Source organism: Indicator indicator, chromosome 4 (genome assembly GCF_027791375.1).
Source record: "Indicator indicator isolate 239-I01 chromosome 4, UM_Iind_1.1, whole genome shotgun sequence".
Classification (NCBI taxonomy): Eukaryota; Metazoa; Chordata; class Aves; order Piciformes; family Indicatoridae; genus Indicator; species Indicator indicator.
Genome location: NC_072013.1, coordinates 17,779,084 through 17,801,552, shown reverse-complemented (window position 1 = coordinate 17,801,552; position 22,469 = coordinate 17,779,084). Strand labels below are relative to the sequence as shown.

At 41.3% G+C, this 22,469-nt stretch overlaps 1 protein-coding gene across 1 annotated transcript; it reads right to left on the bottom strand.

Moving 5' to 3' along the window:
• Positions 1 to 7,646: 7,646 nt before the first annotated feature.
• CALM1 (calmodulin 1) lies at positions 7,647 to 17,819 on the bottom strand. Its single transcript, XM_054400180.1, has 6 exons — positions 17,781 to 17,819; positions 14,620 to 14,650; positions 13,593 to 13,736; positions 11,430 to 11,536; positions 9,802 to 9,937; positions 7,647 to 9,581 (listed from the first exon to the last, which is right to left on the bottom strand). The coding sequence occupies exons 1-6, from the start codon at positions 17,781 to 17,783 to the stop codon at positions 9,553 to 9,555; spliced, it is 450 nt and encodes a 149-aa protein (XP_054256155.1). The 5' UTR covers positions 17,784 to 17,819; the 3' UTR covers positions 7,647 to 9,552.
• Between the last annotated feature and the right edge of the window lie 4,650 nt (positions 17,820 to 22,469).

Here is a 22,469-nt window from a genome sequence, read left to right as displayed (position 1 = left end):
CTTCCTGGTCCTGATGAGCACTCCTTGAATTTTCTCCTTTGCATTGGTTTTTCCTCTCTAACCCATGCAGGGAGTCTGGGAGCTTAGTACAGGCTGTAGTGGCTTTGCTTCTGCGTGGCTTTGCTTCTGCAGCAGAACTTCTATGATGTGTGGCAGATTGCATTCCCAAGGCCATTTGCATGTTTCACCATTTTTCATCTTTCCTCAGACACTTCTGCCCCCACTCGCCTCTCTTCTCTGCAAGGATTGTCCCAGAGCTGGATCTACAGAAATCTTGCATTGTTTCTAGAAGGACTCTTCTGTGTGAGTGCTTTACCAAACACATTCATCCTCTATTCCTCCCTAAGGTCATCAGTCCAAATTTCCTGCTTTTATTTCTGCCAGTAACACCTTTTTCTTTTTAAATCATTTTTCTTTTTTATAGAGGCTATAGTAAAAAAAAAAAAATAATAAACAACCAACCCTCACTTTGTAAAATTTGGTCTGACCTGTATCTTCAGATTCAAAGAAATTCTGAACTGATGATGACTCTGCCTTGTTCAGCTAATCCTGCCTAATTACCAAAGTTCATGGGCACTGAGTTGGTAGTGCAGGAACAGAAGACCATGATTGTAGAGCGATGCTCTCACTGTCTTTCTTGAAAAGAATGATGGAGTTTTTGTATTTGAAAACATAAAATTTGGATAAAATTTTCTGTAAAGTGATAAATTTGTGATTTATTGCAGACTGAAATATTAAACAGCAACCTATTCACTCAGAAGGAAGTACACTCAATTCATTAGAAAATCTGCATGTAAATCACCAATATGATGGAATAAGAAGAGATGAAATAAATTCCAAAATTAACATTCAACAGTGTGCAGCCAGCAATAGCCCTAAGAAATGGTTCTGTTTTCTCACCAGTTCAGCCATGTGCTCTTAATGCCTACTATAATTGTTACTGCATTAACTGCGCAAATTAATTTAATCTGGAATTTAGTCGAGACAATGCCTGACAAGTTGTAAATTGCTACCTTGCTATACAAGTTGATTCTATAACCTCCGGGTAATGGCTTAGGAACTAAAGCTGCATGTGAGATTCAGTATTGCTTCAGTAATTAACAGTCTGCAAACAGATTAGTTTCATATTTCATCCTTGAAGTAATGTAATAATTTGGCAATGCGAAGGCATTTGCATGTGATGGACATTAATCATGAATAAGTATCTGAATTTTTCCCTATTCCGTTAAAATGAGAAGCACTAAACTATGTTCCATTATTTGATAGAAAGCAATGTACTGCAGAAGTCTGGAAAAGTACCTAGCTTTACCTATGTTAATAGATTTAATTTTTCATTTATACATATTCACTAATGGCAATAGCTTTGATATGAAGAAGCTTTTTGCCACATCATAGAAGGAAGGTTATTTTTCCCCAGATAGCAACTGCCTACTGTATGGAAGCAGGTCTAATGTGTCTAAGTACAGAGCACTAAAATGGTATTATTATAACTATTGCTTCATAAAACTTCAAATCACCGTAATAATTTAATATCGATGCAATCAAACTTTATGTGACTTTATCTTCAGGCATACTTCTGCAATCAAGAGCTTCCTACTTGTACTTTTTGTATGTGGGTTCTCCTGCAGTAGTTTAGCAGATAGTAACTGATCTCCTAATCTAAAGCTGCCTATTACCAGAAATAAGTTCAGTGAGGTGCTCTTTGTAGAATATGTAAATTGTGGCTCATGAAGCCTAAGAAGAGATGAAGATAAGTTCGAAGTGAAGAGACAGGGAGAAGAGAGTTGGTGGGAGAAGGGGGCTGGGAGAGATCCCAGTGTCTCTGGAGAGTTTGGCCCTGTTCCCACTTTCCTCAGTGTCTCAGACTTGACACACACCTTGCACCACATTATGGACCTAAATTCAAAATCCAATGCATTGATCTCCATTTGGAACAACCCATGTGCGGAGATGATCCCTTAAAAGTCACCACAAGTGACTGCTTGAGCTTACATCTAGTATGGTACTGCTCGGAAGTGGAAGGTAAAGCTCTTTTTGAATGCAAGAAGATATGTGTCTGGGATATATGGGAGACTGTGGGGCACTTGGCATTTTCAAAAGCAGCAACTCTTCTGAGACAGAGGCAGCATTTTAGGAAAGCAGTGAAGAAATGCAGTGCACCCTTACATCTGCACTTATGCTAAGGTAGACTTCCAATGGCTTACCCTTGCAGCTTTTAGCTCGGGATGACCTGTTCTGTATCTTTTATTTATTTATTTTTACAAATGCAAGTCTCTGCTTCTGCAAGCCAAGCAAGACTCAGATCCACATCTACCAGCAGGGGCATGAGCAGAGCAGAGAAAGGCTTTCTTCTGCAACCTCACTTGAGTGATCTTAGGCAACACGAAGGAAAAAGATGCTTGGTGAGAAATCAGCAGGTTAAGATAAAAGGCTGATGGGTGTTTGTGGAAGTGGAGATGTGAAAAAAGATGTGTCATTGGCAGCCCTGGTCAGAGAGAGAAACAGATGGGCTGATATACTGGTTCAAGCTGGGATAGAGTTCATTTCCTTCATAGTATCTCATGTGGTGCTGGGTTTCAGATTTGTGATCCAAGCAGTGCTGATAACGCTGGGATGCTTTAGCTATTGCTGAGCAGGGCTTACACAGCATCAAGGTCTTTTCTGATCCTCACACTGCCCCGTCAGTAAGAGTGCTAGAGGTGCACAAGAAACTGGGAGAGAACACAACCAGGACAGCTGAACCAAACTGACCAAAGGGATATTGTAAAACATATGATCTCATGCTCAGTACATAAAGCTGGGGAGGAAGAAGAAAGAAGGGGAGACATTTGAAGTGATGGCATTTTGTCTTCCCAAAGAGTCAGGGACTGATATAGGAGCTGGAAGAAGAGAAAAGCCAACCTATGGGACAAGGCAGTCTGTTGCTGCCCAGGTAAACAACTGGTCATGGTCTTGCACAAATCTGCTTGTGGACTCCTTGCATGGAGTGGGTTGACCACTCAGACTCAGCCATGTACAGGCAGTTGCTTCCTCTAAGCACGTCAGTCAACAACTGCCTGACACAGAGGCTTAGACCGATTTTCAGACACAAAGGACACTGTTACTGATGAGGTCTCTGTACCACACATAAGGCATGATTATGATTCTGACAAATGCAAATTGCTCAAATTGAGCTTTCATAAATACTGCTTTTGACTGCAGGAGACTGTAGCTCAGCTCCTTACATTTGATAAGGTTGAAGGATGTCCTTACTTCACTCTGTGTCCAAGAAAGCAAGCAGCATTTGTAAAGCACTCAGATAATTAGGTGTATCAGGAAAAAAAAACCAAGAAACTAGTGATTGTGTCTTTGGAACAAGAGATGAATATTGGGGAGTGATTAAGTTATGGAATAATGTATTCAAAAAGAAGGTTGCAAAGAAATATTTAATAGGCTGGTGCAAAGTTGCTGTGGGCAGCATAGTAAGAGAAAATTCAGTCATAACATTTTGCAATCATATTTGCAATACATCAAACTGGAGTTCCATGGATAACTTTAATTGGGAGGGGTTTAAATCTTGGGTGCTTAGCTTTGTAGCCCTAAAACCATTCTTTTTGACATCGTACTCCCATCTGTACAAGTGTTCAATGTAGAAAACTGAGCTAGGGAAGAACTCGCTCACCTGCCTCCACAAAGTAATTGATAGAAAATAAATCAGCAAGGCAATTTTCACGCTTTAGCTGTGCTTTTCTCACTGTATGGTAGAGCAAGGTATCTTCTTTGGTAGTGAAAAGTTTAATATAGTGACTTGACTTACTGATTTAATCTACTTGACTTCAATTCACCCACATAGAGTGGAAAAACTCATGCATACCAATTGTTAGGGCATATGGGGTATGTGCATAGCAATTTTTACTTAATATCTAAAGAAACAAATAAGTTATTAGAAAATATCTGTCAAATTTTATGCCAAAATCCTTGACAGACTAGTTTTGACGATGTGGCAGATTCCTAGGGAGCTAAATACTCAGGGTTAAAATATTTTACTTAACAAAAAGAGCTTCAGTAAAACGCTGAATCATGGTGCTGTCTCCTGCCAGAATGCCTGAATGAAATTATTTTTAATGCATTTGTACAGAAAGATCAGAATAAGGAGAGAATGTCTGGCATTCTCTGCAGCAGGCTTTTAACTAGCTTTTCCGGGTTGCATACTTTCAAGTATACAGAGTTAGCAGGGGCACAGGAGGCTTTGGCAGGTGGTTTAGAAGAAGTGGACAAACTAAGTGACAGCAGTGCTGCTAGAAAAACTTAATGTCTGGGGAGCTCACAATCAAATATTGATAGCTTTATGGGCAACAAATACTCCACAAGACAAAACTACAAAGCACTCCCATGCTTTGGTATTCTTTTGCTCTCATCCAATCTATTTTGATTCATTTTCAGGTATCAGCCCAGTTTTTGTACCACTGTGATTTTAGATGCTTTTGCCATGAGAAGGCTGCACTATGAATAATTATTTCAATTTTTCTGCAGATGCTGACTTCTGAGGCAACTGAAAGAATCTCTGGATGAGATCTGTACATTCCCCTGTTGACAAAACTTCTATGAAATATCAGAGCAAGAGGTCACCACCTATGAGGCTGTGGTACTACTCTGCCAGCTAGAGCCAGATTTGTCCAACACCTATATGGATGCAGTAAAGGACACTTGCAGCCTCTCTGGTCTCTGAGTGCAATGTTGAGAGACCTGTTTCTCAGCTTTGCAACGTACTATACAGTGCTGGTGTCACTCAGTGTATCAGACTCCAGAGTCTGATATTTAAGGAGAAATTTAACCCCTGGTGCAATCCACTTTTTCTGTCTCACATCGGTTTTTTCATCCTGGCATAGCTTGGTGGCAGAAAGAGCTGTGCTGCACTGAACAGCGCTTTTGCCTTTGCAGAGCAAAGCACCACACAGGGAAGAGGGTCCTATCAGAGCTGTGGAGAGCAGTGCACAAGTTGGTCTGCTCTACTCTGCTTCTGGTTACTGTCACCAGGATAGAGAACAACACAAGCATTTGTCTATGGCTAGGTATTTAGCTATGCTTAATCATCCAAGAGACCTTACAGTCTAGCTAATCAGCAGCTCTGACATTTATTGGAATATTTGGCCAGTTCAGTTTGAAACTGGATTTACCAATATCAAACTTAAATCAAATTATCAACTATGTAGTCTGAATACTTCCCTAGGATACTCACTGATAGAGGTTCTTGGAAAAACACAAAATCCTCTAAGTACTGATGGCTTCATACAAATTTGCTATGACAGATAGCATCAGGAATCTCTGGAATTACAGATCCATACATAATTCATCATCCAATTACTTCAAAATATTATACTTGGATTAAAAAAAAATACCCACTCCTTTAGTGTTTTGGAATCGCAATGTTGTCACATAAAAATCCCCGCACAACTTTATGTATGTTTGTCTTGCTGACAAGAGAATACTTGCTCTATTTGCAAGTATACCATTTACTTCCTTAAGTGTCAGTCGGGAGAAACGTGGCATCAGCCTTCATCACCCATCCTCACATGACAGCTAGATGTCTGCAGTCAAGAGAAACGCTGTCGTCCTGCCACAGTCCTTTGTCAGATTTTACTTAGTCATTAAATTTTAATATCAAACCAAAACCCCCCCATGAAACAAAATAACCCCAAACAAACCCTTACTGGATTGTAGTAGAACAAGTGTTCCAGTTAGTTTCATGGTAGGGAAAAAAAAAAAATTCAAGCTCTGTTAACCATTTCTAAATCCTAAAACTGTACTTTTTTAGGGAACTGAATGTCACCTGGGAACAAGGATCTGTATTAACATCACACACATATTGCAGAGTAGGGACCAAGACACAGCCTCATCCCTACTCACCTGGGCAGGGCACAGGAGCTGATAGCTGCAGCACAGTACCCTGCCCAGAGGATAGAGCCACTCCCACACATGCATTTAATGCATTTAGTAAGATGCAGGGTAGTTTCTTAATCAGTTTTTGATAGCATCTGTGTTTCCAAAGCTGCACAAGTATGACAAATGATTGAGGGCTGAGGCTTCTACCATGTAAGTACCATTCCCACCCCAGCTTCGCCCCAGAAAAAACAAATGCCCCATACCTGGAGACGTTTCAGTGCCTGAATTAATAAAATAAGCATGATAATGAGTAATCTATGTTAAGCATTTTCTTACCCTTTATTTTTTCATTATGATCAGAAGAGGAATATGATTAACAGCATTTTAAACTTTAGCAGTACAATTTCAGTATTAAATATAAAACTACACTGGAAGTTGTATTGTTAAAAATGGTTATGTATACTCTAGCCTTAAATTTATGTATCAAATACAAGTAACTCAATTGTTTCTTGCCTTGACAATTAACATATCTAACAGATTTCAACAAGCCAGACATCCATCTTTTCCATTAAAAAAAAAAAAAGCAAGCACACCAACTCTTATTCATAGCAAGGGGGTGTAAAGATTCAACACTTGCCTGAGTGTTGTGTGAAGAATAACAGGTTTGAGAGAGCCATTTAAATAAGTGTAATGATAAACCTAAAGCGAAGCTGGAGGACCTTTAGATTAACTTCATATTTCATGTATTACTTGCATCAGTTGAGAGCAACATGAGTTACAGAACTTGCATGAAAACAAGCCACTTACAAGCAGGTGGTTAAGCTTGATCAGTTTATTAAAAGGATTATATGACACGGTTGCCTGCAATAGCAGGGGACTGGATCTGATGACCCAGGAAGTTCTTTCCAGTCCCATGTTTCTAAGCCATGCACCGAGTGTATCCAGCCCACGCTTTCACATTTGGAAAAAGCCAAAGCCACACACACACTCACAAAAAAATAAAATAAAATAAAAAGTCCTTGATGACACCATTTCATTTCTCTAGATATTCACTATGCAGAAGGGAACAGAGCTAAAATCCTGTACAGAGGATACATTTACTCGAGGTTGATGTGGTACTGAAGTCAGTTAATAATTAGATACCTCCAGGCAGATTCAGTTACAGGGCATACCAACACTGCACACTGCCAGACAATTTCTAATCAAGCCAAAAACCTCTTGCAGGAATGAGGTCTCTTTACTAGCAAGCACAGAGCACATCAAATAAGCTAAAAGCAGCTGTTCTTAAATGAACTACCCTACCAACCGTGAGTGAATGACAGATAGATGGTAAGAAGCATTTACCTACTCAACAAGATCTCTCTGCACACTCAGGCAGAAGTAATTAGTTCAGAGCAGCAACCATTGCTCCTATCTTGCCTGTCTCTTGAGTATGTTCTCTTTAAAAGCTGGTCTACAGATTCTGTGCAGCCATACTCAAACACTACCTATAAAGTAGCATTTTTAGTCTTGCATGGCAGCTGCACTTTCCAATAGTAGTCAGACATTCCCATCATTGCGGTCAATTTGCTAGACAGCACATACAGCCATAGCAAAAAGCCTTTTCAATGACTAGAGATCTAAACAATTGCCTACATTCAGCCCATCTAACTTTTAGGCACTTGGTTAAGGTGTCTGGGACTGTAATAACCCAGAACTTTCCCCCCCACCCCCCAGAAAAAAAAAAAAAAAAAAAAAAAATAATCACTGAAGGCAGATAGTCTCAATTGCCTTCTGGAGGTGTCTTTTGACCCCCACTGAGCAAAGCTGCATTTCAAGCAACCAAGTTCTTAACACAGGCACCTCAGTTAGACAGGATGAATGGAGACTTGCATCTCTTTCAAGAGATAGTATCAAAACTCTCCAAAACCAAAGGCAATTAAGCAATTAAGGTTTGCAACTCCTTACGTTTGGAAACAAACTTACAGTCAAGTAATTAAGCTGCAGTCCCTCCCTCCCAAGCACAAAAGCCCTCCACATGGAGGCTTTGCTATTAAAAAAAAAAAGCGCATTCTTCTTTCAAAGGAGAGTGGACATGGCTGCTTTGCCACTCATTCATGAGGAAGCTGAAGGATCAGAGAACACTTACTCAGAGACCTGGAATGACTAAGCACTGCTAGTGCATGCAAAGCAGAAGTAACAAGATGGTTTTTAAATTAACCCTAGTCCTCTTCTCCACCCCACAAAATTCATGCAAGTGTTTGAGAAGATAGTCAAGACATAATAGCCCCAGTTTACAAAAAGGCTTAGGGTTGTTTGCTGTCATTTTTTTATTATTGTAAAAGAAACGTCCTTTTGTATTCCGTGGGTAGAGAAATGCATTTTTGGCATGTTTGAGAATTGTATCTACGAAGTCCGTGCTTTTTTAATTCTCCAACTAGTTTCTATAACCTGTCAGAAAAAACATAAGCAACCTAGACATGTTTCCCCAGTATTGACAAGCATGCTCAAGAGCTCTCCACTTTAGTGAAATGAGGTGTTACTTCTGTGCTGATAGTTGACGAGTCAGCATTACACGACTTTGAGACCAACTAAATTAACATTGTCGTAATATGAAAGGCAAGCACAAGTTCATTTATTTATAGCAAAGGTCTTGGGTTACAGGAGGTCAGTTCTTGCCATCTTGAAAAGATAGGGGATAACTTATTGCATACATGTGCATTATAATTTAGCAGCAAGTAATTCATAGAAACACTTCCCTCCTACTGCTTTTTTGGTTTAGTATCTCAATTATATATATATTTTAGCTTTACAAAGCATTTAACACCACCTTTAAGTTAATGGTCTTTTATTGGAAAAAAAGACTAGCATTTACAACTTGGAATGGACATAAATTGTAATATCTTGAACAGCGATGTTGATAGTTGTGCTGAAGTCCACAGGCTACTCCGCCAGCTCCAAGTCATGGTACAGAAGGTTTTAAAAACATGAGAGTCCAAAGATGCTCCCTTGGTGAAGGTTTCTTTTAAAAATTTTGTGAACGGTAACAGCTCGACACCCGTTTCACTATAGTGCAATGCAGACAATGTTAAAACCATATCTTAACAGACATGCCATCCATAGTTAAAGTCATCCTATTTTTGGAGCACACTGCTACGTACAGGAGAACCATTCAACCTTTAGGGCATTTTCTCTAAGTTTTGCATCCTTCAACCATTTTGCTGCATACCATCCTGAGGTATAAACCAATTTTAAAGTAAACCAGCTATGACAATTTATACTACAAATTGAACTAGAATCCACTATTGAACAAAGGAGTGGATCCTTTAGGTTGGTTTTGGTTTGGTTTTTTTTCCTTAATACAAATGTCTGACTGTGCTCAATTGTCAAGCTGCATGCATGAAAAACTGGCCAGCCCAAACAGTGTAATAATCATTAGCAAATGGAACTTCTGAGTTCACTAAGTGCTTCCTTTTTTTTTTTTTTATTTTCAAGGTAGTACGATTATTTATATTGTAAAACTGATGTTTAACTTTATCTTTTGGGGACAGGACCACCAACCATTACATGCAGTTTGTGGACAGAAGGTATTTTGACATTCAGTTTTGCTATACAGAAACAGAATGAATAAATGAACATTTTTTTTGCAAGAGGTAAGTAAAAGATTCAATTTGATTCTTCTAGAGGAAAAAAGGTGTAAAGGAGGTCTCTTCACTTTGCAGTCATCATCTGTACGAATTCTGAAAAGATAGAAAAGTCACTGTGATTTACTGTCTCCAGAACACTTCAACCAATAAGTCTCTTAAGCATGTCTGGCATTAAAACGTCCCTTCCACCACCTGCAAGTTTGCAGAAATGGAACAACTGAATAAACTGGTGTCTCAAGTACTACAATTAATGCCTTATGTAACAGACTTTTACTCAGAGTAGTGGTTTTTAGACAAGACAAGCATCTTTTACCTTCATAGTTGACTTGCCCATCCCCATCAATGTCTGCTTCTCTGATCATTTCATCTACTTCTTCATCTGTTAGCTTTTCTCCTAAGTTTGTCATAACATGACGTAGTTCTGCTGCACTGATATAGCCATTGCCATCCTGTGAGGAAAGAGTTGTATAAGATCATGACTGACAACCCTGACAAGATCTCTGAAACCGTATCTAGGTTCCCTGTAACTGTTGAACTAGCCTTGCAGCACTTGAGACGGATAAACAGACCTGGTACACTATATAACCCTCCAGTACATGCTAGTCCCTTTGCTTTATAAAGCATGCATGCCATTATGTTCTCATACACCAGTATTGTACCGTAGTAACTGCATGCGTCAATTTAAATTCATGAAAAATGTAACAGCTACAAAGGTCCTTAAAAAAAAGATAACCCCCCCCCAAAAAAAAAAAACAAAAAAACAAAAACACAAAACAAAAACAAAGGAAAACCACACCAGAAAATGTTTTGTTTAGTCTCTACTGCCTAAGCAAGGCCAAAAAACCCACCCAAGCCATTTTTCTCTTCTGTGTAATACCAGCTCTAATAACCAGACTGTAGGCTTCTTGGATAAGATGATATAGAACAAATCTTTACAGATGTTTAAAGCAAGCATTTAAATTCTACTTGTAAGGAGTTGTGAAAAGCTTCATAGTGGGGGAAAAAAAAAAGAATGGCACTTCTAAGTCAGTGTTTCATTAGCAATATCAAAGCCTTGTTTTCGTCCCATGCTCTTTCAGAATTTCCCCTTCTCCTTGTAACAGAAAAAATACACTAGCTTAGAGAAGAATTTTATATGGTGATCACAAGTTAATAAGCTTTCTCATTGGCTTTAAATACAAACCTAGTCTGTAAAAAGAACACCATAGGGCTTCATTTCCTCTAAGACAGTTTCAGCCAAGCACTAAACACTTTTTTCCCCACAAAAAGCAGTAAGATCTTCTTCCACACATGCATGTGCATCAGCTTAGCAGCCACACCAGCCATTACTCAATACAAGTTTCTCATGACATCAGTCACATTCAAGCAATTAAAAACAGAAAAACCCTGTTCTAAAAATAAATGACTTTCACGTATGACCAGATACCCTTAAAGAAGATGCAGGAGTTGAATTCTTAAGTTTTCCCAAAAGCAACTTCAAAGCCCATCTTGGAAACGGAACATGCATGATTTCATTTCCCTCTAAAATACAGATGAAACCTTAGCATCAAAAGTTTCTACAAATAAGACCTCATACATCCGTGCAAACATTTCTTCATTTCCCTCAAAGTCAGAAGGTACAGAACATCCCCCTGCCCCTCACTTCCCAGAAGCCTGCAACTCCACAAGCATCAAGTTCTGCTGATCTCTGCTCCTAACAAAAAGGCCAGAAAGTTTTCCTCATGGATGACCCCAAAGCTTAGACCTGCTGTGTAACAAGCAGATATAATCAGCCTGCAACAATGCTGATTCTGCTTCTGAAACAGTCCCTGCTCTGTTTCCAAATTCTTCTGCTTGCACTAGAGAAGATTATTTTTACTCCTATACCAAAAGAGAGAAAAAGCTGAGGAAAAGATGGATATCATTACTGCTTCTAGGAAGTATTCGTATTTTTAGTAATACCTTGTCAAAGACTCGGAATGCCTCACGGATTTCTTCCTCGCTGTCTGTGTCCTTCATTTTTCTGGCCATCATGGTTAAAAATTCAGGGAAGTCGATAGTGCCATTGCCTTAATGAAAAGAAACTTCCAAAAATTAAACTTCCATGCTTTCGTTCACACAACAAAGAATTATAATCTGCCATTTAATTTAGCCAGGGACAAGACTGACAGATTCTCTGTATATTATTCCAATTGATCTTCTCCATACATCACTACCACTGCCTTTCCGCTACTACAGCTTGCAGTAATCACTGTCACTGCAGTGTTTCAGCACAATGAAATCAACTGTTGTCTTCTCTCCAGGTCAAGCCATACCATTTGACACCAAAGTGGCAGATAAGATGTTAGTCTGATGCTCCCAGGATAACCAATATTAAGAGACTTATCTTTACCTCAAATTGCTCCCCAAATTAATTGTTTTGTTTCTTGAGAACCTCCCAATTGCTATGGGAGATTACAGAAGGCAATACATCACATATCCTGGATTTGTAATGCCAGCTATCTAAAATTTGAGAAAATTACACTTCACAAAGCTGCACAAATACTTGATAAAAATCAACTTCCTTATCAACATATGCCGTACACCACAAAAGTAATGCACCATTTTAAGGGGCAGCAAGATCTCTAAATCGCAGCCACGTGATAAAAAAGCTGCCATTTGGCACTTCTGATAAGCTTAGCAGTCAGTGTTCTTGTAAGTATTTCACTGCAAAACTGAAAATCCCCGGTAACATCCAGGTCTTTGACCTAAGATGTCTGTTCTTCGTTCAAAGTAAGAATTCAAACTTCAGGCTGTTCAAAGCTACAAGGTGGAACTGTGAAGAAAATAGTTTAAACCAGCAGAAACTAGAATTGCATAGTCATGATTGAGTCCTGTATGGCAGAACCTCCATGTTAAATAGTCCACTGTACAATTAGATCTACCCATTGCTTGAGGGAAATGCACAAACTCATTGGGTAATTATAGCAAAGAAGCTAAACAAATGCAGTTTTAAGAAAACCTTTGCAGCCTGAGGATTACAGAGTGAGGCTTATCATCATGGTCAAATTTAATCATCTGAATTTGTACAGAAGTCTTGTACTCAACTTTAAAAAAAACTTCAAAGTGAACATGTAGAATAATGGCCAATCATTCTACCATAAACCAAATATAAGCAGATGGGCAGGCATACTAATCTGAAATCCTCCCCTTTTTATTTATCAGTGTCCTGATTTTTCATCTACCAGAGAAGCATCATGGATTGCAGCCTAGAGAAACCACTACATACAAACTCTATGTAACACTGCAAATCCTGAGGTTTTTCAGCTTCTGCATCCTAGAGTTAGCTATTAAGTTCCACTTATACTTTCAGGAAAGTAGCTGTAATTAATGTAGCCTGAAAACAGTCAGACAATCTATACTGTCGCCAATACTTTCACTCTTCTTTCAGAGATTAGGGGAAAATCACTATCACAACCAACATAAAAGATCAAACCCTTGACATCACTGAGCAGGGGAAGAATTATTCCTTTTTATGACTGCTGGCTCATCTGGAGTTTCAGAAACAAAATATGCCATTACCCTTTCTGGCACCCATTAAAGATAATTCTGATAGACTTGATATGGGTAGGTTTTCCTGCTTTTGCCTCAAATCCCTCCCACCTATTAGTGAACCAATACACCACATTAATCTACGCAATCTCTCCACGTTGCATTTTCAGTTCTTGGATTCTTACCGCTATTCCAACTCCTATATTTTTTGGCCTTTGACAAAAACCAGAGACATTAGTGCAGCTATTAATACCAACACAGGCTGACAAACCCTGGGTGGAAATACAGGTTAACAGCAGGTCAGGGCAAGTCAGGTAGCAATAGGAAGCTGTGACCCATAAAATATTAAAAGCAAACAGCATAACTTTGGCTCTGCCCATCTCCTTTTTACTCCTGCTAATACAATTAGCATCTTAACTGCTATGCAGAGAGCAATCAAAAATTGACACCTCTGAGTTTAGGTTTTATCAAGTATTTTGAAACTTTCAGGAGACCAATGTCACAGAATCTCCTCTACGCAGTCCAAGCCCAGGTGTGGAGGTCATACATACTTAAGATGATCACAGTGCTAAGAACTGTCTTTTCAACACTTACCATCAGCATCTACCTCGTTGATCATATCCTGCAACTCTGCTTCTGTTGGATTTTGACCCAATGACCTCATGACAGTTCCCAGTTCTTTTGTTGTGATAGTACCATCACCATCTTTGTCAAATAGGGAAAAGGCTTCCTTGAATTCTAGAGGCAGAAACACAGTCCCAGTGTTTAGTAAAGTCACCAGCATGAGAAAACTCTGTACTAAAAAAGCACTCCACTATCAATGCCTGATACAATTTTAACAAACATTTAAGCTAACTGTCCACATACTGAGATAATTAACACTCAAACAGCAATAAACGTTTACTTAAAGAGTGTCAAGACAATTTGTATAGTATATTCAAATTTATTTCATGTGGCTATTGTCTGCATTAAAGCTCTAGAATGCACTCAAACATCATCTTGCTTGAGGCACAGCTGCAACATAGCACCTATCTGGGATAAAAAGCAAAGGGACCCCTTGGGTTCTCTTCACCCACTAACAGTTATTTTTCCTGTATGTCTGTTGTCATTTAGGTAGCAGGTTAACAGGAATCAGTGTCAGCCACAAGTAGGTGACTGGTCTCCACAAAGTCAAATAATGCTCCTTCTCCTAACCAGCTTGAATTACAGGCACTGTTGAAGTTACTTAAAAGACATTGGCTTATATTAATGTGTAATAAATCTAATTTAGGTTTATTTGTTGTCATTTCATGTTATTAAAAAAAAAAGTACCTAGGTCTGCTTTGACTCCAAGAAGTTCACTTGAGTCTAGCAATTATTTCTGTTTGCAAGAAATCTAGAAGGACTTGGCTCAAGTCTGAAAGTCTAAAAAAAATCATTATCTGTAGTCCAAGGAACAAGCAGTCTAAATTAAGAGGCAACGAACCAGTAATCTTTAGAATTTTTTTTTTGAGTGCTTTTTAGAAATGTTAATACAGGCTTGAAATTGTCAAAGTTTTTCCATTATGTACGAGATATTTTCTTTTAGTCACAACAGTCACAAGGGGTTAGCAAAAACAAAAATTCTCATCAAGACACTTACCAGCAATCTGTTCTTCAGTCAGCTGATCAGCCTACACGAAGAATAGAACATTTTAGAATATTGTTTACCTCTAGCTATGTCAAGCCACTAGATACTTTTTAGATTTCAGCAGTGATTTATCATTACTTTTACAAAGCCATCTTCAACACCTGGAATTCTGCCCCTGCAAGGAGATTCCACTCGCCTACACCATGCAATTCTTTCCAAAAAGCATTTTCACAGCTTATTTGTTTTGAAATTGCAAATGAAGACCCAGACATGCCATCCTTCAATTTGTGAGGATTCAGTTTAGTCAAGTGAAAGACACAGGGCAAGTTCCTTGCAATTGATCAGAGGCATGAAATCCTTAGTGTGTTCGGTTTTCTCCTTACATTACATGCCATTGCTAGCAATACAGTGACCATAATACTGCATGGGGGGTACCTGCACATAGTGGACTAATGTCAAGTGTGCCACCTAGTGATCTAACACTAAAGTCCACCCTACCCCGTCACACCGCATCAACTATTAGCCTACTGTAAGCTTAACAGAAAGGACTGTGCTCTGATATTAGGAGGAATTACTACTCCGTATTATGGAGCTTTTTGCCATCTGTAACAATGGAAATTTCTATTTTTCAAGCATTATGCCATTTGTCCATTCGGCCAAGTAATCTAAGGTGTCTCACACTGATATGCAGGATGTTTTGTCCATTATTTTAAGTGGAAAGATTTAAAATGTCTACCTATGACCTTTGGTACATAAAAAAACCACTGCTGCATCCAAAAAGAGAAACAAAACAGGCTTTCCCAGAGCTTAATTGTGTGCCAACCACATCCTTCCAGAAGCCTCCCTGCTCTGTATGGATAGAGCATCACAGAAAGCTCTGCTGCTTGGACCCAAAGGAGGAATTAACCAGTTCTTGATGGAAAAATAAGCTTCCCTAGTAATCAAGAAGGAAAAAACACATAATTTTACACACCTAGTCACAGACAGCATAGAATACAAGGTGCTAGCTCTTTAAAAATTCATTTTATTAGACAGTTTTCACTAACAGATCAGACTTCTGTAGGTCAGAGAAAGCAGGCATCCTGGAACCCTTTTCTCCTAAAATACCATTAATCCAAGTATAAAAAACACTTTACTGTAGTAAAGAGGAACAAATACAGTGGAGAATTAACAGGCTATACAATCTAAGATCTTGCATACAGAAATAGGGTAGGGTTGAAAGCCTGCTGTATACGTTAAACGATATACACATTTCACTTGTAAACAGGTGTTGTGTGGGGGCTTCTTATACGTCTTAATGTCTGTATGAAATGATTAAACCATTCCCCACATGCACAGTGGGGTGGAAGGGGCAAAAGTGTAGAAATGCACACAGCTAAAAGAGTTAAAATTTAATAAATCTTCAATAACAGCAGAAAACTTGTGTTTAAAAGCCAGTTCCTCCTTCCACAGTCTGTGATTTTCCAGAATATGCGAGGTTTTACTTAAAGATTATCTAAGGAATTTACATAACAGACTCAGTGCCCTGCAGAACAGGGAACAGAGCCACACCTCGGCAAAAACCTCCAGCCCACAGCACCAGCTCACTACCCCATTACTCGGAGCTCACTCGACTTTTCTAAAAATCGGATTTCAGGTAAAAAAAAAAAAAAAAAAAAAAAAAAAGTCAACCACAAACCGAAACAACTTCACACATCGTAATGCCAGAAGCACACAATCCGACCTTAAAGCGCCACAGGGTTCACCTTACCAGGCAACAGACACAACTACTGCCCGCTTGCCCTAGCTACGGGACAAAGGTACCAGGGCTGGAGCCATCACCCCACCCAGCCAAGTCATCAAGCCTGTCCTAGTGATGTCAGCCTTCCCCGACAGGAAGGGGAGATGGAGAGACAGAGCCGAGGAACACCCAGACTGCCGAAATGTGATTAGAGGTCTGCCTGCAACTGTTTCACCACTCTGGTAGGAAGCGAAAAATGGCAGGGAAAATCCCAGCCTTTCCTCTTGCGTGCAGTCCGGGCTGCCAGCGCTGCGCCCGACGGCCGGGGGATGATGTGAGCCGCTCCCAGAGCCCACCATCGATGCACTTCGAAAAGCACGGCAGAGGCTGGCATCGCCTGGGCCAGGGAGCGGGCGGCTCGCAGCCCGGCGGACGCAACAGGCGCCCTTCCCGGCCAGCAGCCACCCACTGCTGCAGTGCGTCCCCGCTTCCCCTCCCTCTACAGCCGCCGGCCACACAACGTCCTCATCCTTCAGCCAGGACCCGCCTGGGCTCCGCAGCCATCCCTTCCCATGCCCTTCCCTCCCCTCGGCGGCGAGGGAGATGACTCTTCCCCCGCAGCCCCCCAGAGAAGACAGGAGGCTGCGCTCCCCACGCCAAGCCCCTCGTGCGGGCGTTGGGCCGTTTCCAACCGAGCAACACGCATTGCGCCCCGATCTCCCTTAGCTGGGGGGTGCGCGGGGGCCGCGGAGAAAGAGGAGGAGATATGATGTAATGCAGACAACGACGGACCTCGCTACTGCTGCGTTTTACTGGGAGATGAAGGGGGGGGGAAGTGGTGGTGAGAGCGCAGTTACTGCAACGCGGTGCCCTCCCCCGGGCCGCCACCGCCCCCCCCCCCAACCGCCCCCCCCTTCCGCCCCCCCAGTCCCTGCGCAGTGCAGCTGGTGTCGGAGCCGAACGGGATCCTCGTCCACAGCCCCGCGCCCCGCCCGGCACAGCCCCCACTCCGCAACGCGCACTGCCCGACGAAGGGGCAGCAGCCCCGGGGAGAGGTGCCCGTCCCTTTCCGGAGACAAGCGAGCGCGGCTTGCGGGAAAAGGCGAGGCGGGGCCGCGGCAGTAAAACGCGGGGCGCCCACTCGACACGCTCCGAGGAACGGGGAAGTAAGCGGCGGAAGGGGAAGGGCCGCAAATCCGCGGCGATCCCGCGCAGGGCGGAGGCATCAACATTTACCATCCCGTTCACCCCACAGACACCGCGGCGGGAAGGACTGCGGCCTCCCCCCTTCCCCCTCCTTCCTTCCCTCCCTCCCCCCCCCACTCGAAAAGAACCCAGCTCCACTGACCCGACCGTCCCTGGCTCAGCACTGAGCCTCCATCAAGTCCCCTGTGCGCGAAATCCGCTGCAGCGCGGACACCCTGAACCTTGGTCGGCCGGTCGGGCTACCTACCATGGCGTGATGGCGGCGGGCCCGGCGGCGGCTGCACGAACTGCGCGACCACGAGCGGCGGCGGCTGCTGCCTCCTCCCCGGCGCGGCTCAGAGAAGTGCTGGGGCTGTGAGCCTGCGCCGTCCCACTATATATGTAGGGCGGTATCCCTCCGCCGGAGCGGGGCCTTTTTCTCTCCTCCCCGGCGCTGTATGTGTGAGGGTGACTGCGGCTAGCAGCCCTGCCCCCTCCGCGGCCCGGCCCCTCCCCTCCCCCTGGCGGGCCCGCTCCCCCCCAACCCTTCTGCAGCCCGCGGGTGCCAGCTCGCCCGCCTTCAGAGGCGCGGCTGGCGGCTGACTGCCCGTTGCGAGAGCTGGGGCAGCGGCAGGCTTCGGTCAAGCGATGCCCTCCCTACCCTCCTCCCGCCGTGCTTCTCTCCCTTTTCCCTGTTTCCTCGCTCCCTGAGGTAAGAGCCACGCAGGGCCAAGCGGGTGAGCAACCCCCTCCCTTCCCCCGCCAGCTTCCGGGGCGACACAGCCGCAACTCGCCGCAAGCTGCGCGCCTTCCTCGCCCGGCCCCGAAGCTGGACGGCGAGGGTTAAGGGCAGCTCGGCCTCGGCAGTGGCCATTTTCCACCGAGCGCTGGTGCCATCGGAGACCGCAGGGGCCAGTCAGGCCGGCGGGCAGAGAGCTGCCCGTCGCGGCGCTGCGTCACCGCAGGGGCCCCGCCAAATTCCCTCCGGCATCGCATCGAGGCCTCTCCCCATCGCTCTCTAGGCCGGGACCCCCGGGGGTGAGAGGAATCTCGGAGGAGTTAGTGCTTTTTTTTGTTCTAGACGGCATCCTCGCTGCTGCTGCTGTAGCCTGCAGCCCTCCCCTCCCCTCCCACCCCCCTCGCTTTTCCAGGCTACGGGGAGCCTGGAGCAGCACCTGGGAGAGGATGACGGCACGGCAGGGTGTTGTTTTAATGAAGCACATTTAGGGGAAATCTGAACCACAACAGGGGTGTCGTGGAGGCTGTGAAGCTGGTATGTTGAAACGAGCATAGCTGCCTTTTTTTTTAATCGTAGGGCTTTTGTCAAGCACCAAAAATCTAGCTGACTGTAAAATTCAATCCAGAATCGGATGGTCTACGACTGACGTGTCACTTAAGCCCCTTCTCATTAGAATGGCTGTAGCCTACAAGTAAGCAAGCAGCAGCAAAAGCATGTCCTGATGTTAAGCGTTTCTTTATTTCTCATCTGCACTGGGTTTTAAGATTTTGTCCACCAGCTGATAATAACCCAGGTAAATATTGCAGCATTCACACTGTACACCCTTTAATAGATATACAACCACAAACAAATGTGGACCCACGCTGGAATCAAGAACTTTGGTTTTGTTCATGACAGGTACCCATAGATTTTTAGCATCCTTGTAATTCAGGATATTTTTACTTAAGGTTTTAGTATGGGCCTCTCAGGATTGGGAGGCTAGCAGCATATCCAGTGTGGCCATAATTGTGATGGCCTGCTTGTTGTATAGCACTAAGTCTTTTAAAATCAATTTTTCTATTGTTCTTTTTTGAAAAATCATGCATACTTTAGTGTTTGAAATAAAAGACAAAATCAGTTGGGTTCTGTTTAACAATTTCAACAGCTCTACCTCTACCAATTTATTTTGATGCCTTTCTGGAACACTGATAGGCTGGCAAACACAAGAGTTACCTATATACAATCTAAAAAAATAGCATACTTGTGTTTCATAGTTTGATTCCTAAACCATCCTAATATTTGTGTAGAAACTAGTATATGAAATGGTGTCAGGAAACCAATTTGCAGCTAGCTAGTCTGCAAACGCTAGTTTTATAGACAGCAGAATGTCCATCCTTCTATTTTTAATACAGTTTTTTAAAACTACTAAGCAGTGACACTGGATTTTTTTTTTTTGCTGTGGAAGAACATGCAAATCAATCTCGTTCTAAAACCAGACCAACAATTTTAAGCTATTTTCTCAGTTTTATTTCTGTGAAGCATGGCACAACGTTTCATATGGGCTACAAGAGTGTTTGCTTGGATAAGTGAATGCCAAGGATGTGTGAAGAACAGTGTTCCTGTACAAATAATTCTCATTGTGCTGGCCTTGCACAGATTAATATCTCATTATTAAAACACTTTAATTCTGTATAAAATATTGGGCAAAGATAGATAGCTAATGCAGTCTCATGGTCTTGGGCCAAAATGTTTCTAACGTGGAAGGCTGAAGGTATTATCAGAAGAATAATCTTCCCAACATTTAAATGTGACAGTGGTGCCTTATTTCAGTTTCTTTAAGAGCATGTTGTATGTTCTTCCATTGATCCAAACCTTGATTTATTCAAATGCAAAAGGAATTAGATTTATCTGTTGAGGAGAGTGTATGAGACAATTAAAACGTGTATTTCTTTTACAAACTATAAGTATTACAGCATTTGGACATACATCAAGAAACCTGGAAACGTGAAGTAAACAGCCACTCAGTGAATGTTGCCAGAGATTAACAGGGCCTTTGACTGGAAAGATTGCTGTACATTTATTCTTTTTTTTTTTAAAAAGAAGCTTTATTGGTTTTACTTTTGCTAACTCTTAATGCTTCATGCTAATTAATTTATATTTTTTAAAAAGTAATTTTAAAGTTACTTTCAAAGTAACTTGGAATATAGTTACCTTGCTTTATTGAAGAAAAAAATCAGGATGATACAAGTGCCACAATTAGGTTCTGCAGTAGTTTCTGTTAAATTGCATCATTCTGTGTTTGAAAATGTTTCACAGCTAATGCTCAAAAATAACATTCTGACTAAGGGGATTTTTTTTTCTGACTCTGACATATGGCAGTGGTAAATGTAAACAAAACAGAATACTAATGTTTTGCTACTTACTTAATGAAGGAAAAAAAACTCATCTAAATTGGCCTTCGCCTGCTCCTTGAAATTTTGCTTTCGCTCAATTGTACAGCCTGATTTTGATCAGTATTCTTTGTTCTCTTCAAATTTACATTCAGTTGTGGGCAGGCAAGAAATGCCCCTGTCATTCCAATGACATACAATGTCAAATGATTTGCCAGAATCTTCTACAGTCTCATTCAAAGTATCCTGGATCTCAGTGGGAGCTGGACTGGGCCATGGAATCACTCAATATTTGTGCCTAAAACCATAGAACTTGGCCATTCCATTGCTACAGAACTTTTTTTATGAACAGAGGGCTATGAAATAGCCTTTAAGATGAATTTCTGAGTGGATAGATTTAGTGCTATATATTATTTTGCTCTCTATCACTAAGCATGCTTTTTTTGACTTGTGTTTAAAATACAATGTTAAGAAATTGTTATTTTAAAAATTGATTAGTTGCAGTGAAAGACAACCATTCTACTAGGTATTACATTCTTAAATTTTGCCTTAATATGATACAAAAGTTACGGTGTTGGTCTGTGTTTCTGCAAAGATTTAACATGTCCATTCTTTGGGAAAACTTTTGTTAAGAACTTGAAAAAGTAATAAACTTTACTACTTACATGCAAGTTTGCTTTTTCCACCTTGGCTTCATTAACATAAACATAGAAGAACATGGCTTCACACATAGCAATTGTTTTCTCATATTATATATACGTAAGTTAAAAAAAGAATCAAAACATTTCACAGGCATCTGCCCCAGGAGAATGGATGTGAGAACAGATGAAGGTTGTCATATTAAATGCACAACTGGGAGATACATCTTATTATGGCAATAAGCATAGCTTAACAATATATAATGAAAGTATAAGAAACCAAAATCAAGTATATATGTGTGTGCAATATCTGTGCAACTGGAATTCATAATTAGTTTTCATGGCTATAATATTGATTGCTATATGTGTGAGCTACCCAGACTTGGTTTGAGTTTGCTGTACTGCTTTTTATTCTCTCTATAAATTCTGTTCATATAGGTAATGTTTACTGGGGCGACCATTTTCCACAAAATTAATATTAAATTAATATTTCTAAATGCCATTGGCAGATGAGAAAATCTCAGCCAGTATCCTTATAAAAATACATTCAGCTTCACCAAGATTGCAAATAAGTGGGTGGAACTCCTCTGAAATAGAAAGGAATAGAATTTGACCACATTTAGGCACAATGTGAAAATAAAACTTGCTATAATCTTAACATTTCAATTTCCAGACCTGGTAGCTACTTTAATTTGGAACATACATCTTCCTGTAGAGCACTGTTCCTTTTTGAGAGAGAGAGGGAGAGAGAAAACCCAGAACTCCTCAAATTTTTATATGCTCATGATTTCTTTATATCTGCCTCATTCCCACTGGTATGTATCAAAATCAAATACCATTGTGGATTTTCACTGAGTATTGTTAGAAGTCCATTTTATAACTGTTGCTACCCACATTGAGCTTCTCTTGTCTTGAGAAGTTTTAGGTGGTGATATAAAACTGATTTAGCTGTTGGTTAGGACTAAATTATTTACATATTGTCATTAAATTAGTGAATCCCTTTCTGTGTAGCTATATAAACTGGCATCCTTGAGACCGTGTAATTTGACAGGTTTTGTGTTTTAAACCTAGCGGTTTCAGTTTGGAACCTTAAAGATGCTATCTTAAAAGGACTTCCACAGATGGGAATTACAGACCTGCTCCCATACATAAACTCAGTCATACAACTGCAGATCAAATATTATACAACAATTCTTCTAAACTTAAAAGTG

Excerpts from the sequence above, each read along its gene's own strand:
- CALM1 (XM_054400180.1), bottom strand. Across the intron at positions 13,737-14,619 it reads GACTGAAGAACAGATTGCTG|AATTCAAGGAAGCCTTTTCC; the intron begins GTAAGTGTCTTG and ends TTCTGCCTCTAG. Across the intron at positions 11,537-13,592 it reads CAACGAGGTAGATGCTGATG|GCAATGGCACTATCGACTTC; the intron begins GTAAGTGTTGAA and ends CTTTTCATTAAG.